The sequence below is a fragment of the Mustela nigripes genome, chromosome 12 (genome assembly GCF_022355385.1).
Source record: "Mustela nigripes isolate SB6536 chromosome 12, MUSNIG.SB6536, whole genome shotgun sequence".
In the NCBI taxonomy this organism is placed as follows: domain Eukaryota; kingdom Metazoa; phylum Chordata; class Mammalia; order Carnivora; family Mustelidae; genus Mustela; species Mustela nigripes.
Window position 1 is genome coordinate 20970739 of NC_081568.1, and position 17077 is coordinate 20987815.

Genomic DNA, 17077 nt, shown 5'->3' on the forward strand with positions numbered 1-17077 from the left:
CAAGTGTGTGTTTTACAATCAACTGTATGTAATAAAAAAAATAAGTAAATAAATAAATAAGAAAATATTATTATATAGAGACAAGATAATTGAGGTAAGACAAGTGACAGACATGGATTTGAAACCAGGCAGTCAGAATTGAGAGTCCACACTGTGAACCATAAAAGATCTAAGAAAAAGATTGAATGGTCATAGTGAATATTGGGAAATCAATTTTTGGAAATTGTGATATTTTGTCAGGGGGACTGCTTGTGGATTTGCCTTTCTTCATAAACTGATAGCGAAAATACTCGTACAAATATTAGCCTCTGTTCGTAGTGTATTGGAGTAGGCTTCCAACATGAGACAAATAAAACCTTCCTTACTCTGGGGAAATCGAGGAGGATTGTTGTTGACATCCGTCAGAGTGATGTTTACTGTGGTGGTTCCAGAAAGGCCTCCCATCTGGCCGCCCATGTCTTTGGCTTGTATAACCACTTGGTACTGCTCTTTATTTTCTCTGCTCATGTCTGGTAGTGCAGTTTTTATTATGCCTTTTAGAGAAAGTAGACAAATATTTTACAATTCAATAATTGAGTTTTAAGATTAACCTATGCAAGATCTATTTTACAGAAGCTCGTCATAACAAACAGATAAAAAGTTGGTGTACCTAAATGGATGAAATCCATAAATATTAAATTGTAATTGACAGAACAGAAAGAAATCTTCCACTGGCTGTTGTACAGGGAATGAGTTTGCTAAATCAATTTAATTATCTTTTTGATTAAGCAAATTAACTTCATCCAGAAATCTTCAGATTAATAAACTTGCTTGATTTTGATGATCGTCACATTCCTTAGGTTTTGAGTGTTTCCTATGACACGTAAAGTGCCAAATCTCTGAAGTTCTGTATTTGGTGTCATGAATTTAAATTCAGTAAGTAATAGTCTCAAAAGCTAACAGTTCAAATAATCTACATAAATAATATGAAATTTGCCTTTATTTCCATGGAATACCTGTAGGGAATAAATGAAAGCATGATGCCGAGTCAATAGCTTTTAAAATACAGAAAAATCTATAATTGTGCATCCAGATGTATTATAACGTGAAAAAGAGACCAAGTCTTAAAGGTTATTACCTGATTCTGGGTCCACTGAGAAATATGGCTGTCCTTGCAATATGCTGTAGACCACTTTGGCACTGTTTCCATAGTTGGCATCATCTGCATCTGTCGCCGTCACTTGTATAACTGATGTACCTGCACGAATCCCCACCCAAACACAGACACCTAAATACTTCCAACTTTGAAAACTGTCTTTCTGAATAATTACTGCTAGTTGTGTGGTGTGTTAGACAATGGTATATATTTAAACAAAATTTTTTAAGTGATGCTGCCTCAAAAAACCCACACTTTTCTTTTTCATTCCTTTTTTAAAATTTCAATATCCCTTAATTTTATGGTTTGAGCTATTTGAAAAAAAAAATCAGCAAACTATTTTATCATAAAAATGAACATAATGAAACAAATGCACTGCATTTTTAGTTGATCAAAAATACTGTAAGGAGGGCGCCTGGGTGGCTCAGTGGGTTAAGCCGCTGCCTTCGGCTCAGATCGTGATCTCAGGGTCCTGGGATCGAGTCCCTCATCGGGCTCTCTGCTCGGCAGGGAGCCTGCTTCCCTCTCTCTCTCTCTCTCTGCCTGCCTCTCCATCTACTTGTGATTTCTCTCTGTCAAATAAATAAATAAAATCTTAAAAAAAAAATACTGTAAGGAGAAATTTTTCACTGAATACAATGCACATGCAATTTTCAATTAATGCAGTTACTGCTAACTGAAAATATGTATTCAAAGATAAAACCAGCATTGGTAACACTCAGGCTGCTTTTTGCTCTGGTAAGTTAACTGTATATTATAAATAGAATAAAAAAATAGAGGGGCCCTATGTTAATAAAAAACAAACTGACATAAAATTGACCTGTAATTTTTGTGTGTTTAAGATATAAATGATTATTAAGCATCTGTGTCTCCCTATAAAATGTAGTTACCAAAGTCATATATGTTTGTATTTATTGGTATGTTACCTATTATTTGCTGCACATAATGAAATTAGTAGATATTTCCCCCCAAAATTAAGAAAGTATTCAGTTCTGTCACATACAATACTGTAATTTAATACTAATATCTGTTTAATTTTATTTTATAAAAATAAAACCATTCTCTTTTTATTTTATCATAAATTGTCTTTAAAAGATAAAAGGATTTTTTAGGTGCTAGTTTCAGGAGCTTAACATAATGGGCTTTTCTAATATTTCCCTAATCACTATAAAGATTCAAAGTATGATTGTAAAACTACTATTAACTAAAACCTACTAAGTATCCCTTGGGCAAAATGAGTTTAAATGACATTTTCTAGTATACTACATGTAAGTTTTCCAAAGTTTGACTCCGATTCTTACATAGATTTTAAAATTCCTTAGCACAGGGCAAGTTCCATCCTGGCTGTGTCTCCTACTTGAACACCTCATATGTTACACACACAAAGCTTGTCTCTTTGACTTGTAGTGAATGTTTCTCAAAATTTGCATGTATATACATATGCAAAGCCTAAAAATTAAGTAATTGTACATTAAGATTAAACTAACAGCTCATTTCCCATCAATGTATCTGAATACTAATGCATGAATTTTGCAGCAGTCTTTTTATGTTTTTTTTTTTTTTTCAAAATTAATTAACAAGAGAACTTGAGCTCTTTCTCTTGAGGCCTTGGTACATCCATTGTGAGGACACACTGTGACTTACTCAGTGGATCCTAGCTGTTCTCCTTTGTCATTTAAAAACACCCCCTCCCATTTTAGCCAGGCCAAAGCAGAAGTAATAAAGTGATCTCCACTTCCCCACAATAACATTAAGAAGTTAAACTAAAGTGGTTTTCTGATTTATATTGAATTTTTTACATAAACCTATGTGAACATATGTTCGTTAGAATAAGAATTGCTTTCATAGTTGAGGATTATTTGAAATATGAATTATTCAGTGTAATCAATATGCTAAATGCAAGTGGTTAATTCATCAATTTCATGACATGTATTTTGCTACCAGTTTCATTTTTCTTTTACTGTGGATGTCACTTCATAGTGAAAACAGGTAAAAATACTCCTTTAAACCTTTTGACACTTTTAATAGTATGTTTTGTTGTTAAATTTGTTTTCTATTGTTTGCTTTTATTGTGGGTGTGTGATCTTAGAACATATCCAAAAATACTTGACCTAAAAAAGACAAAAAATTTAATCTAGAGAATAGAACTCAATCTTGGAATGCGACTAAAATGTTATAAACACTCATATAGTACTAGTACTGTCCCTTCCCTTAGAATCATGGTAATGATTAGGAATGCTGTTAAACACTGATGAACACTGACAGCATATTATTGTGGTATTTCTAATGGTAGAATAAGAAAATAGAAATACCTAATGTGTTGGATTTTAGGGAATAGATATTGTATTTATTTCAGAGGTTGTATTTTTTTCATGAACTTATTGCACAGTTAATACTATTTAGTAATAAAGTTAGAAAGTAGTTTCTATTTATATATATATATAAAATGCATAGATTTTATAATTGTGTTTATTATACAGATGGATTAAAAGATTGTGATTTTTATATCCCTCAATTTTCTGAAATACTTATAATTTTCATTTATTCTCAAATAATTTAAAATAAGTGTTCTACTTTTACATTAAACAAAGATTTAAAAAATAACTTAGAGTGAAGCCTGAATGACCAATTTATTGTATTTGTTATTTGTAGGCTTTGTCCTGTGTGTAAACTCCCCAAAGGCAGGGGCCATGTCTATTTTATTCAACATTTTATCTTTGAAGCCCAGCACAGTTTCTAGAAAGTCATAATAAGAATGAACATTTACAGAACACTTCAGGTAGGCTAGGCAGAATATTCAGCCCTTAATTTACATGATTACTTTATTCTCAGGAGGTGCATGCGATGAAGGCCTTGAGACAGAGAGAGGTTGCTGCTCAAGGCCACACATCTAGAAGGTGAGAAGGGATAGAAGGTGAGAGAAAAGGTGATAGAGATCAACCTAGACAGTCTGAGGAAAGAAGCTGTATTCTAACTGCTTCACTAAAGGGCTGGTCTGGCATTTGGCTATGATTAGATACATTCTTGAATCCACAGGCAATGAACGCTCACTGGCTTGGATTAAGTCATAAGGAATTCATTGGTGAGTTCTATGTGTGATTTGAGAAAATTTACAGAGGGATTTCTTGTTGAGGAGATGGTGTGGAAGGGGAACTGGGTAAGTTTTTGAAAGACTGGTTTTGGGAAATACCCTGTCTAAGAGAAAGCACGCATCAAACCCTGCAAATTTACACAGTAGGACGTTGCCTAGATGAAGATGAATGCATGCAGATATGGAAGGGTGATAGATAATCTTTAATCGAAGTATGATGACCACAAAAAATAAAAAGAGTATCTATGGGATCGGCCATAAATATTTAATATTTAAATATATTTAAATATAAATATTTAAATCAGTGTATCTCATTTTCCTTCGTTATATATCCTTATATATTGTCCAGTTTATTTGTTCTGATGAGAAAATGCTAATGCATTTCAGATTTCAACATTTGGAATCACTTGATTTTAACTTTTGAAAAGGAGAGAAGCATGTGATTCTGGGAAACACAATGGAATATGGCATGTGGTTTTGACAGAAGCAGGGGTAGAGGGAGAAATAAACAAGGAGAGGAGTTGGTGAGACAGGAACAAAAAAGACACAATTAGGACAAAAATTAACAGGGAAAGGGGACAACATGGAGGAGAACGTTGGAGGATATCAAGAAGCATTCTTTATTATTTGATTATGTATGGGCTTTAACTCTTAGTATATGGGTTACACACAACTTGAAGAAGTTCTCAAGTATCACCATTTAGTTTTTTGTATAGGTAAAAACAGAGACAATTACATCTACAAAATTATACTGAGTTAATATTAATTTTCCTTTAAACAGAGTTATATACAAAAATATAATTTAAAAAATATATATTTTTTAATTTTATTTTTTCAGTTTTCCAAACTTCATTCTCTATGTACCATACCCAGTGCTCCATGCAGTACGTGACCTCCTTAATACCCACCACCAGGCTCACCCAACCTCCCACCCCCTCTCCTCTAAAACCCTCTGTTTGTTTCTCAGAGTCCACAGTGTCTCATGGTTCGTTTCCCCCTCCAATAAATATATGTCTATAACATATATATAAATATGTATTATTTATATACATAAATATATATAATATGAATATATATTTTATCTATATGTATAATTAATAGACATTTTATTTAGATATTTTATACATTAATAGATCTAAAATCTTAATGTAAAATGCAGTCACTCCCCTTTCTGTTTCAGCATTTAACTTTATTGATAAGGGCATTTGAATTAAAAGAATAAAATAAGAAAAAGTGCTGTGGAGTAACTAACTGGGTGATGGACATTAAGGAGGGCATATGTTGTTATGACCATTGGGCATTTTACGCAGCTAATGAATCAATGAACACTATACCAAAAACTAATGATGTATCATATGTTGGCTAATTGAATTTTTTTAAAAGATTTTATTTATTTACTTATTTGACAGACAGAGATCACAAGTAGGTAGAGAGACAGGCAGTTAGAGAGGGGGAAGCAGACTTCCTGCTAAGCAGAGAGCCCAATGCGATGCAGGGCTGGATCCCAAGACCCTGGGGTCATGACCTGAGCTGAAAGCAGAGACTTTAAACCACTGAGATACCCAGGCCCCTGGCAAACTGAATTTAAATTAAAAAAGAAAACAGCTTCTTTTGAGGAATTACTAAGAATCTCATAAAATTAGAAGTTTTCCATAATAAGCACAAGTATTTTAGAGTGGGGAATAATACTAAGGCATTAAAATTATCTAGTTTTCCCTGCTTTTTATTAACCTTTTTTTTCTCTTTTTATAACTAGTATAGTAATAAATTGTGTGTTTTGGGGCAAGTCAGTTTACCTCTTTTGAGCTGGTTTTTACTTATTTATTAGAAGAGGGGTAATATGGTGCTTTTGTGTGGGTGTATGTGTGTGTGTATTTGTGTATAATATATGCATTGATATTTAAAAATAATCACACATATGAAGTCTGTCTGTGGGTCAAACAGGAAGAAATTAAAGTGGTGATGCCAAACTTAGTAATAATAATAACTATCTTCCATAAATAGGGTCAAGATTTACCTGTAGTTTTTATTTATTATTATGATTTTATTTATTTATTTATTTGAGAGTGAGAGAGAATGAATCTTAAGCCAACTCTGAGCAGAGTGCAGATCTCATCACAGGGCTCCAACCCAGGATCCCGAGATGGTGACCTGAGCCAAAACCAAGGGTCAACACTTAACCATATGGGCCTCCCAGGTGCCCCAAGATTTACTGGTAGTTTTTAAATCTTCTTTTATTGATATGAAAAGCTGCAACCAGAGCAATATAGCTACCTTCTATATGTTTCTTCTTTTTTTTCAGTTTTGTTGGAATTGTAGACACAGAGGAAGTGCCATTGACAAGGACCTAAATTCTCATTTTTAAGACTTGCAATAACCAGAAATTGTACTGCCCACACTTTAAAGTTTATATAAATGAAATACAGATTGCCTTACAGGAAGGGCTTTTTGGAAAAGGTAATCTGCAGGCCTTCTTCCATGTATAAATTTATGTATTCTGTATATTATTATGGGTATTGAACAACTTATAAAATATTCTAGTACTTATTCCATTGCTATTCTTATTACATACTTGATAAATATTAATAAAGCAATGAAATAGAATATATTTGAATTAGGTAGATGATAGGAATACACAGAGTAGAGAGATAATATTCCATTAAACAGCACAAAATAATACATGGAAAATACAGGTTATTTGACTTTCAATATTAACAGTCTGACAAGTAAATATTCTGGTTTTTGAAATGAGGTAATTCTTTGAAAAGTTTAAAAGTTATTCAACTCTAAGTCAGTTATTATCAAAATGTGTCATAGTCAAATACCTGTCATCAAAATTCTACTTTTTATTCCTATAGGTATATAAAATCTATTTCCAGAAGGATAAATGAAAGCTTTTGTATTATTAAGTGTCAAAATATCTGACAAAGTAAGGATGCAGAGGTGGCTCAGTCAGTTAGGCATCCAACTCTTGGTTTTGGCTCAGATGATGGTCTCAGGATCCTGAGATGGAGTCCAATCCCAGTGTAGAATCTGCTTGGGATTCTTTCCCTTTTCTTCTCGTTCCCCCTCCGTTTCTCTCCCTGCTCACACTCTCTCTTCCTCTCAATCTCTCTCCCTCTCAAATAAATAAATAAATAAAATCTTTAAAAAACTATCTGGGAAAATAACATACAAACAGACTAAACAGTAATGTTTTATAAAAGTTAAAGTGTCTTAACCAGGAAACCAAACTACTTTAGAATGCTCATCAATAGGAAGTTGAAATAGAGAGTATAAATTTAATGTATCTTCATCTCAAATATAAGTCATTTAGGGATCATGATACATACTTACCTCAGCCCTATATAGGTCGACCTATATGAACCTATCCAGTACTTTCCATGGAACTATACCAGGCTAGCAGATATTTTAAAATGTTAAAGAAAACACAACCACTCATATTTCATCCTAGGCTTTCTGATTTCATAGCACTCCTGTCTAATTTGATAACTCTCTTTCATATTATTAGAATGAATACCTGAAAAGGCAACTGAACTGCACTTTTCTCAGATAGATGAGATTTCAAGTGCATTGAGAGGAAATAACTTCTTTACAAACACCTGGTTCTTCTGGCTAGATGACACACATAGTTAAGAAATAATTTTGTATCGTTAACTCAGTAAAGGTAGATATAAGTTTGGTTTTCCTCATAAAGAAACCATTTTAGACTGAAACATGATTAATTATAATAATTTCAAAGTTAATCACTGAAAACTGATTTTGAAATAATATTCAACTAAACTATCAAATTTTGAAAATTGGTTGTATAATTTGGATATTATACTAAGTTTATATCACTTCTTTTTTAACATGTTATGACTTAATTCTTATCTCATTAACAAATCTAAACTTAGACATGCAGGTAAAAATTGCATAATAACAAATAGTATTTAAAATTGTGAGGACCCTTAAAAATGAAACAATCTTTTCAGTTTGCATAATAAAATATTATTCAGTAGTGGAACTCAGCTAAAATAACATTAAAAGACTTGGCATATTGTTATTATGTTACTAGGTTATTTGATCTTAATTCAGTTACTTAATCTTTCAGAATCCTGAGTTCCTAATTAACAGAATGGGGATTTAAAGTTCTATTTCCCATGCCTTCCACATGAAGTTCTTTCAGTGATCAAATAAGATGATCAAAAGAAATTTGTCAAATGCAAGGTTAGTTGTTATGCAAAATAATGCAAGCAAAACTGTCCGAAACTGTCCAAAACTGCTGACACTATTTGATATCCCTTTTTTATTTCAGGCAAAAACACATTCAGCTTGACTGCCATTTGAATGGCAGTTGAATAAAGGTAAAGATGTTGGTTGAAATACAATGGAAAAAAAAAAGAAATGCAATGGAATAACTGTTCTCAGTCATCATATTTTTAGATCATATTTTTAGATATCATTTAGATCATATTTTAGGTATCATTAGGTATAAGTTACAAAATTGCAGGAATTATTAAAATATTTAAAATTGAAAATAATAAGAAGTGAGATAGTTTCAATAGTAGTCTTCAGATATATATAATTTTTTTTTCAATCAACATGTTTATTGAGTACCTCAGTTATATATAATTCTTATCTTGGAAGGGGCTACATACGTTAACCGTATGTCCGTAATAATCACCTTAGCAAATAAACAAAGACGTTAAGTGGAATAACATATACCTACCGACTCCAGACATTTCAGGAACACTGGCAGTGTATAAGTCTTTTGTGAATTTTGGTTCGTTGTCATTGATATCATGGATCTTAATAATAAATTCAGATTCAGGTTCCACCTGCCGCCCAGTCTTTCTGTCTATAGCCTTGGCACGAAGAATGTATAGGGATTTTTCTTCTCTGTCTAGTTTCTTTGCAGCATGAATATCTCCTGTATTTTCATCTATAACGAATAGACTGCCAGCCCCATCTCCTGTTAATATGTATTTTAAATTTCCATCTCCTTTATCTTGGTCAGTGTGAAGCTTCAGAGAGGCAGAAAAGAAAAGTTCTATAAATACATGAATTGTTATTACAGAAAAAAATTAATTTTGGCTCATATCAATGGATCTCCATAATATCACAGAAACAATGATTACAATGGTTATCTTAAGTTTCAGTGTGAGAATACTAAACATTTCAGTTTTATCACTCTCAAAAATTTTAAATAACTATGTTTACACATCATAAGGGGCTAAATTTAAAGATAGATAAAAATGAATATATCTTTTGAAACAAAGTTTTGAATGGTTCAAAGATGTACCTGAACAAGAAAAAAAGATCCATAAATCTAGAACTGGGGTAGATACATTCCTGATTAAATTCAACATCATTCAACTCAAAGAGATGATGTGAAACATTTTGAACTTTTGTTGATAAGTTTAGAATACCACCATAATTGTAAACTGATTTTATCTCACTTCAGTATGATATTGTTTGTAGCATCAGGGTCTCTGTCTTCAGAGACATCAAACAGAGAGAGAATTTTAATTTTAATTTCAAAGATTCTTCTTTGACTTTGGGAAAGTACACTTTCAAACATGATGGTCTCACATTTTTTGGAAGTCAACATATTTATAGGCATATTTAAAATCCAAATTGATACCAAAAAAAACCAGGGCCTTTCCACTGACCATATAAATATTTTTTTCATAAATTATCTTTCTTCTTCTGATACATACCTATCTTAAAAGGAGGCTGTCCATTGAGTACTTAAAACAGACAAATAGATCATATATTCACAGAAATTTAGGAATTGCAAAGATCTTAACTTTTTTTTCAAATCTATCACTATTCTAAAACTTGATTCTTAACTAGCCTATCCCTGTATGTTGTCTTCCATCATATACTCACAATTCCCATTACATTCACCTATTTCTTTGAGGTCCCATTCCATCTTTGAATTATTTGACTATTTAGTGTTTTTTTATAGTAGCCAAAATAACAAACTTGTGATTCAGATTTTATTCCTCTTTACTTTTAATCCCAAAGCTAAAATAATCAAATGCAGTCTTTTCTTCTCTGAAATCTCTTTCCCACTCATCTGTATGTCTCCATCTCTATGGCTGTCACCTGGTATTGTCTTCCATGATGTCTTATCTGGACCACTGTAGTAATCTCCTAATGGACGTCTGCCTCCCCAATTGCTCTATTCCAGACAATTTTCCATTCTAAAGAAGGTGATTTTTTACATTAAAAGTCTGGTCATGTTACCTCTTAATATAAAGTTCTTCAATAAGTTACAGTACAACAGGAACATGAATCTAAAGTCTTACAAACCTGGGTTAGTCTCGCGCAAATTTTTGTGCTATATTGGGCACACTGTATATGTGTTTAATCTAAACTTATTCTATTAAAAGGACATAATGTTCTTTTAAAAATAATCTTCATTTTTATTATTGTTCTAGTTGTTTGGACTCTACCACCTTATTTATACATCTTCCATAATTTCATCCTCGTCTCCAGAGGCATCTCTGCCACCTTTACCCACTTCATTATCATTCTGTACAGACCAATTGTATTGTTTTGTCTTGTACTATCTTCTTCATTTTCAGAGGGCTTGTTTCAGCTTTCATACTTGATGTTTGCGTATTTTCCTCTTACCCTTTAATACTCTCCCCTTCTCTGCTTTGTTTCCTATCTAAATATTTATCATAACTCACTTAAAATGGGCTTTGTACTATTACACAGCTGGCATATCTGTTCTATTGGTATATATCTATGCCAGTCATACCTACTGGCATATCTTTACTATTACAGAGTACATAAGTCCTTTGTGCACTTCTCTGATTCTCTAGATTAGAACAGATATGCCAGCTGTGTAATTACAAAGCACATTTCAGTGCCCTATCATTATACTCACACATTTGGTGAAATTATTTACCATGCCCACTAAACTGTAAAATATAAAAGAGAAAGATTGGAATTTTTCTTTTAAATTATTAGGATTTCATTGAAGATGACATAAAAATGGAAGGGCATTCCATGCTCACAGATTGAAAGAAAAAATATTGTTAAAATGTCTATACTATCCAAAGCAATCTATATACATTTAATGTAAACTCTATCAAAATATGACCAGCATTTTTTACAGAGCTTGAACAAGCAATCCTAAACTTTTTATGGAACCACAAACAACTCCAATAGATAAAGAAACCTTGAAAAAGAAAAGCAAAACTGGAGAAATCACAATTCCAGATTTTGAGTTATATTACAAAGCTGTAGTAATCAAAATAATATGGTACCAGCACAAAAATAGACACATATATCAATGGAACAGAATAGAAAACCCAGAAATGAACACACAACTGTATGGTCAATTAATCTTCAAATGAGAAGTCAGGAATATCCAATGGGAAAAAGACAGTCTTCAACAGATGGTGTTGAGAAAACTGGACCGCAACATGCAGAAGAATTTAACTGGACAGCATTCTATACCATACATAAAATAATTCATAATGGATGAAAAACCTAAAACCAGAAAAAGTCCTAGAGGAAAACATAGGAAGTAACTTCTTTCACATTTCCTCTAGCAACTTCTTACTAGATGTGTCTCCTGAGACAAGGGAAACAAAAGCAAAAGTAAACTGTTGTGACTTCATCAACCTAAAAAGCTTCTGTACGGTGAAGGAAACAATAAGTAAAACTACAAGGCAACCTTCAAAATGGGAGGAAAGGTATCTGTAAATGCCATTTCTGATAAAGGGTGAGTATCCAAACTGCATTAAGAACTTATAACTCAACACCCAAAGAACAAAAAATCCAATTTAAAATTTTCCAAAGAAGACATACAGACGGCTAGCAGACACATGAAAAATGCTCCACATTGCTCATCATCAGGGAAATATAAATCAAAATTACAATGAGATATCACCTGTCACAATGGGTAAAATCAACAACACAAGAAGCAACAGGTGTTGGTGAGGCTGTGAAGAAACGCGAGCCCTCTTGTAATATAGGTGGGAATGCAAACTGGCACAGCCATTCTGGAAAACAGTATGGAGTTTCCTCAAAAAGTTAAAAATAGAACTATCCTATGATCCACCAATTGCACTATCAGGTATTTACCCAAAGAGTACAAAAATACTGACTTATAGGGATAGATGCACCCTGATGTTTAGAGCAAGATTATCTGCAATAACCAAATTATAGGGAGAGCCCAAATGTCCATAGACTGCTAAATGGATAAAGAAGATGCGGGTGTGTGTGTACCATATGATTTCATTCACATGTGGAATTTAATGAATAAAATAAAAGAACATGGAGGGGGAAAGAGAGGAAAGCCAAGAAACAGATGCTTAACTCTAAGGAACTGACTGATGGTTACCAGAGGGGAGGTGGATGAGGGGAGGGGTAAAATGGGGGTTAAGGAGGGCATTTGTTGTGATGAACATCTGGTATTTTATGAAAGTACTGAATCACTAAATTCTAAAACTGAGACTAATATTACACTGCAAGTTAACTAAACTGCAATTTAAATTAAAACTTGAGAAAAATGTTGGGGCGCCTGGGTGGCTCAGTGGGTTAAAGCCTCTGCTTTTGGCTCAGGTCAAGATCTCAGAGTCCTGGAATCGAGCCCTGCATCAGGCTCTCTGCTCAGCAGGGAGACTGCTCCCCCCCGCCCCTCTGCCTGCCTCTCTGCTTACTTGTGATCTCTGTCTGTCAAATAAATAAATAAAATCTTAAAAAAAAAATAACTTGAGAAAAATGCCAATGAAAATTTTACATACATACACATGAATTAAAATTATTTTTAATTTTTTCTGTATACTTCCTTATCAGTTTTCTATGTATTTAACATAATGATAGTATGTCAACCTAAAAAAACAGCCAGTTACCTTATTACCAAAAATTAATGTATTTGGGACTAGCAGAGAAACTCTAATTCAGGACAAGCAAACTATAGCAAGCCATAGGCAAATCTGAGGAGAAAAAGGGAAAGTCAGCTTTTATTAAGTTTGAGGAGAAGATCGAGGAAGGTTGTTTTAAACCAAAGTCTGTTGGAGAAGAACAAGAATTTGAGGTTGTGACCGTTTCTCATCGGCTGCAAGTGGTGGTTAGTGTGTTGTTGCAGGAGCAGGAAGAGATCTTTCTTCTTGTAGGTTATGTAGGCTGCAACAGTGGTAGGTGTGGGAGATATATTTTTCTATCTCACTTACATTCAAATACCTGTGGAAACAGTTCACTTTTCAAACATTTTCTTTTCATTTAAAGTATTTTGAAGTCTGGAAAAGTATTTAACCAGCATGGTAATCATAATCACAACACTTTTCTCTGAATGATTTTATATTTTATTTTAAATATTTCAAGGAAAGTTCCATATGAAAATTGTGCTGCTGGGACTGAATATGGGGTCCAGACAGAAATTAAATTAGCTATAGGTTTTCAGATTATATACAATATATGGAAACATTGAATTTTACAAGATTTTCAGAATAAGTATGTTTTGAATTTTAATTAAATAAAATACTTGCAACAAAATGATAATATTATTTTAGTCATTCATACATTAAAATGATTATAATTTAGATTTATGTCTTATTCTTACCTGTTCTAATTCCTGCTATGATATTTTATATATACTCATTTAAATGCCATTTTAAAAGAATTATGTTACATAAAATCACACATTTTATTTTATTTTAAGATTTTATTTATTTATTTGACAGACAGAGATCAGAGAGAAAGAGGCAGAGAGAAAGGAGGAAGCAGGCTCCCTGCTGAGCAGAGCTGAAGGCAGAGGCTTTAACCCACTGAGCCACCCAGGTGTCCCCACATCACATATTTTAAAGCAGGTCTTTATACGATTCCATTTTGAGAATGAAAATTCACAATACTTATTTTCTGATGCAAGTTAAGAAAAAAACAAACTAAAAAATACTATCTTAAAATACTGGGGTTTTTAGTCATGTACATTATTAATTTTAAGTTATACATTTAGAGTTGATAGAAATCAATAGTAAAATCTATTGTACCATAACCTAACTATAAATAACCTCTTATGCATGAACCTGAAACTCAACAATTTTATAGGATCAATGAAAACAAAATAAAGTAGTAATGTTATGAATATTGCTTATCTATTATAGAACAAAGGCCACATAAAATTCCTAAAGAAATATGAGTACCCAAATATAGTTATTTTCTCTAGCTCTCAATGTACCAAGTAGTCCTCCCTCCCTGGATGGAACTTATTTGCCTCTTCTAAACTTGAATGAAACCCTGATAACACAATAAATCCTAGATAATGTTTTGAAATGCTGTTATTTTCCAATAGTATCATTTTTGTACAGTATCAACAGCATCATGGTTGCAGGCTACCAAAACATTTATTTGTTTTTAAGAAATTTGAAAAAAAAGAAAAAAAATGGTGCACTCAAAATAAGCTAAAAATTTAAATTATGTCTGCAATGTTTTAAGACATACACACCCACGCTGAAAGGGTCCATAAAATAAACCTACCACTACTGGGAGAAATAAATTTGTGTGGGAATCCAGCATCATTGAAGAGCTCTGCGATCATTCCTCTCTATAGGCCATAGCTTACCATGGGAAGCTATGCAGTCACTGAAATGGGGCATTTAAATGTAATGGGAGTGATTGGATCCCAGAGAGTTTGGAGCCAAGTGGCAACACTCAGATGCCTCAAGGCAGGTAGCAGGATTACCGTAAAGGATAGTAGAGTCAAAGCAGTGCTCAGAATAATTAGACTCACTCAGACATTGGCTAGTTGATCATGGTGTTCCTAGAAGTGCAATAGATAGGAAGTCGTCTAAATTCTCATGTGATCTGTAAAAGCAGAAGAGTTGAAGTTCAAGAAAACAAAAGACTAACCGAACCTTAAAAACAGTGTCATGATGCCTTCAGTCCGTCCCCAGACTTGAACCAGTTTACAGACCCAGACCCTTTGAATGAAGGATATGCTGAAGTCCCCTTGAGGAATGTCCCCAGTACATGCCCAAACATTCATACTGTTAGTCTTTCGGTCTTTCTCCTGGCCTTCCCCAAATGGACCTATGTCTTTTACCAAACTGTGCACTGAAAATAAGGAAATAATCAGACATTTGGGGAATACTGGACATTAGCTCTGAATTCTTATTGATTCCAGGAGACTCAAAAAATCAGTGTGATCTGCCAACAAGAGTAGAGGTATGTGGAAGTCAGGTAATCGATGGAGTTTTATCTGACATGTGTCACATAGTGGGCCCAGTGGGGTCCTAAGCCCATCCTGTAGTGAAAGATAAATTGTTACATCTGTCCCATCCCACAACCAGAAAGGGAGCACAATACCTTGTGGTCCTCTTTGGATTCTAGAGGTAACATATTCTTTCACTTGGGTATGTTATTTCTATCCATTTACTTCAATACCTGAAGAGCTGCTAGTTTTATGTGGGACCCAGAACTTGAAAAAACCTCTACAAGAGGTCTCGACTGCTTTGGGAGCTGTTCTACCACTTGGGCCATATAATCCAACAGATCCAACTGTGCTTGAAGTGTCAGTGACAGAGGGAGACGTTGCTTGTAGCCTTTGACAGGCTCCTGTAGGTGAACACTGGCCTTTAGGATTTTGGAGCAGAGATCTACTATCCTCTGGATATAATCTCCTTTTGAGAAGCAGCTCTTGGCCTGGTATTGGCCTTAGAAACTGAATATTCCATGGGCCACCAACTTAACATGCAGCCTAGGCTACCACTCATGAACTGCATGTTATCTGACCCCACAAGCCATAAGGTTGAGTGTGCACAGCAGCAACTCATCAAAACAGGTGCCATCATGCCTGCACATGCCCTGGGAGCATAAGTTAATTTACAGGAAGAAGTGGCCAAATGCCCATGGTCCCTCCTCGTGTTGCACTGCATTCTCTTTCCTAGCCTGTACCTATGGCCTCATGAGGAAATCTTTCAATCAGTTGACCCAAAAAGAAGAGTCTAGGGCCTGGTTTAGAGATAATTCTGTAAGATATTCAATCATCACTGTAAAGTGGACAGCTGTAGCACTACAGTCCCCTTCTGGGACATTTTTGAAGGGCAATGGTGAAGAATAAGCCTCTCCGTGGACAGAGCTTCCGTCAGTGCACCTGCCTGTTCACTTATTTGGAACGAAAAATGGCCAGATTTGTGATTATATACCAATTCATGAGCTGTCACTAATGGTTTGGCTGGACGTTCAGGAACTTGGAAGAAACGTTATTGGAAAATTGTTGACAAGGGAATTTGAGAAAGAGAGATCTGGGTACACCACTCTGAATGTGCAAAAACGTGGAAATATTTATGTCCCATGTGAATGTTCACTACGGGGTGACTTCAGCAGACTGGAATCATAATCAGGTGGATAGGATAACTGTTTTGTTATCTCGATTCTCAGCCAGTCCTGTCGTTTCCTAATGGGCTCATGAACAAAGTGGCCAGGGTGGTGGGAATGGATGTTATGCATGGGCTCAGCAACGTGGACTCACTCACTAAGGACTGTATGGCTATAGTCACTGCTGAATGCCCGGTGTACCAGCAGTAGAGACCAACATTGAACTTCCAGTATCATTACCTCATAATCATCCAGCTTCCTGGTGGTTGTTCAGTTACACTGGACTGCTTCCATCCTGGCAGGGATGATTTTTTTGTTTTGTTTTGTTCTTCTATTTTATTCCTGGAATAGATGCTTACTCTGGGTATGGATTTGCCTTGCTGGCACACAGTAGTTATGCCAAAATTACCATCCATAGACTTATAGAATTTCTTATCCCTCATCTTAGTATTCTGCACAGCATTCGTTCTGATAAAGGTAATCACTTCGTATCAAAACAAGTGTGGCAATAGGTAAATGCTCATGGAATT

The 17077-nt window shown here is 34.2% G+C and overlaps 1 protein-coding gene across 2 annotated transcripts in view; it reads right to left on the reverse strand.

Annotated features, from left to right (window-relative positions):
• Positions 1-17077, reverse strand: part of CDH9 (cadherin 9) — a 95097-nt gene that overhangs the window by 25547 nt on the left and 52473 nt on the right. Inside the window, exons 2-4 of one of the 2 annotated variants that reach the window (XM_059416476.1) lie at positions 8938-9232; positions 1118-1237; positions 366-533 (exon numbers count right to left, since the gene is read on the reverse strand). In XM_059416476.1, coding sequence (XP_059272459.1) covers positions 366-533; positions 1118-1237; positions 8938-9232 — 583 coding nt within the window. The remainder of the gene's footprint in view (positions 1-365; positions 534-1117; positions 1238-8937; positions 9233-17077) is intronic. The other variant, XM_059416477.1, reaches the window with a different exon arrangement.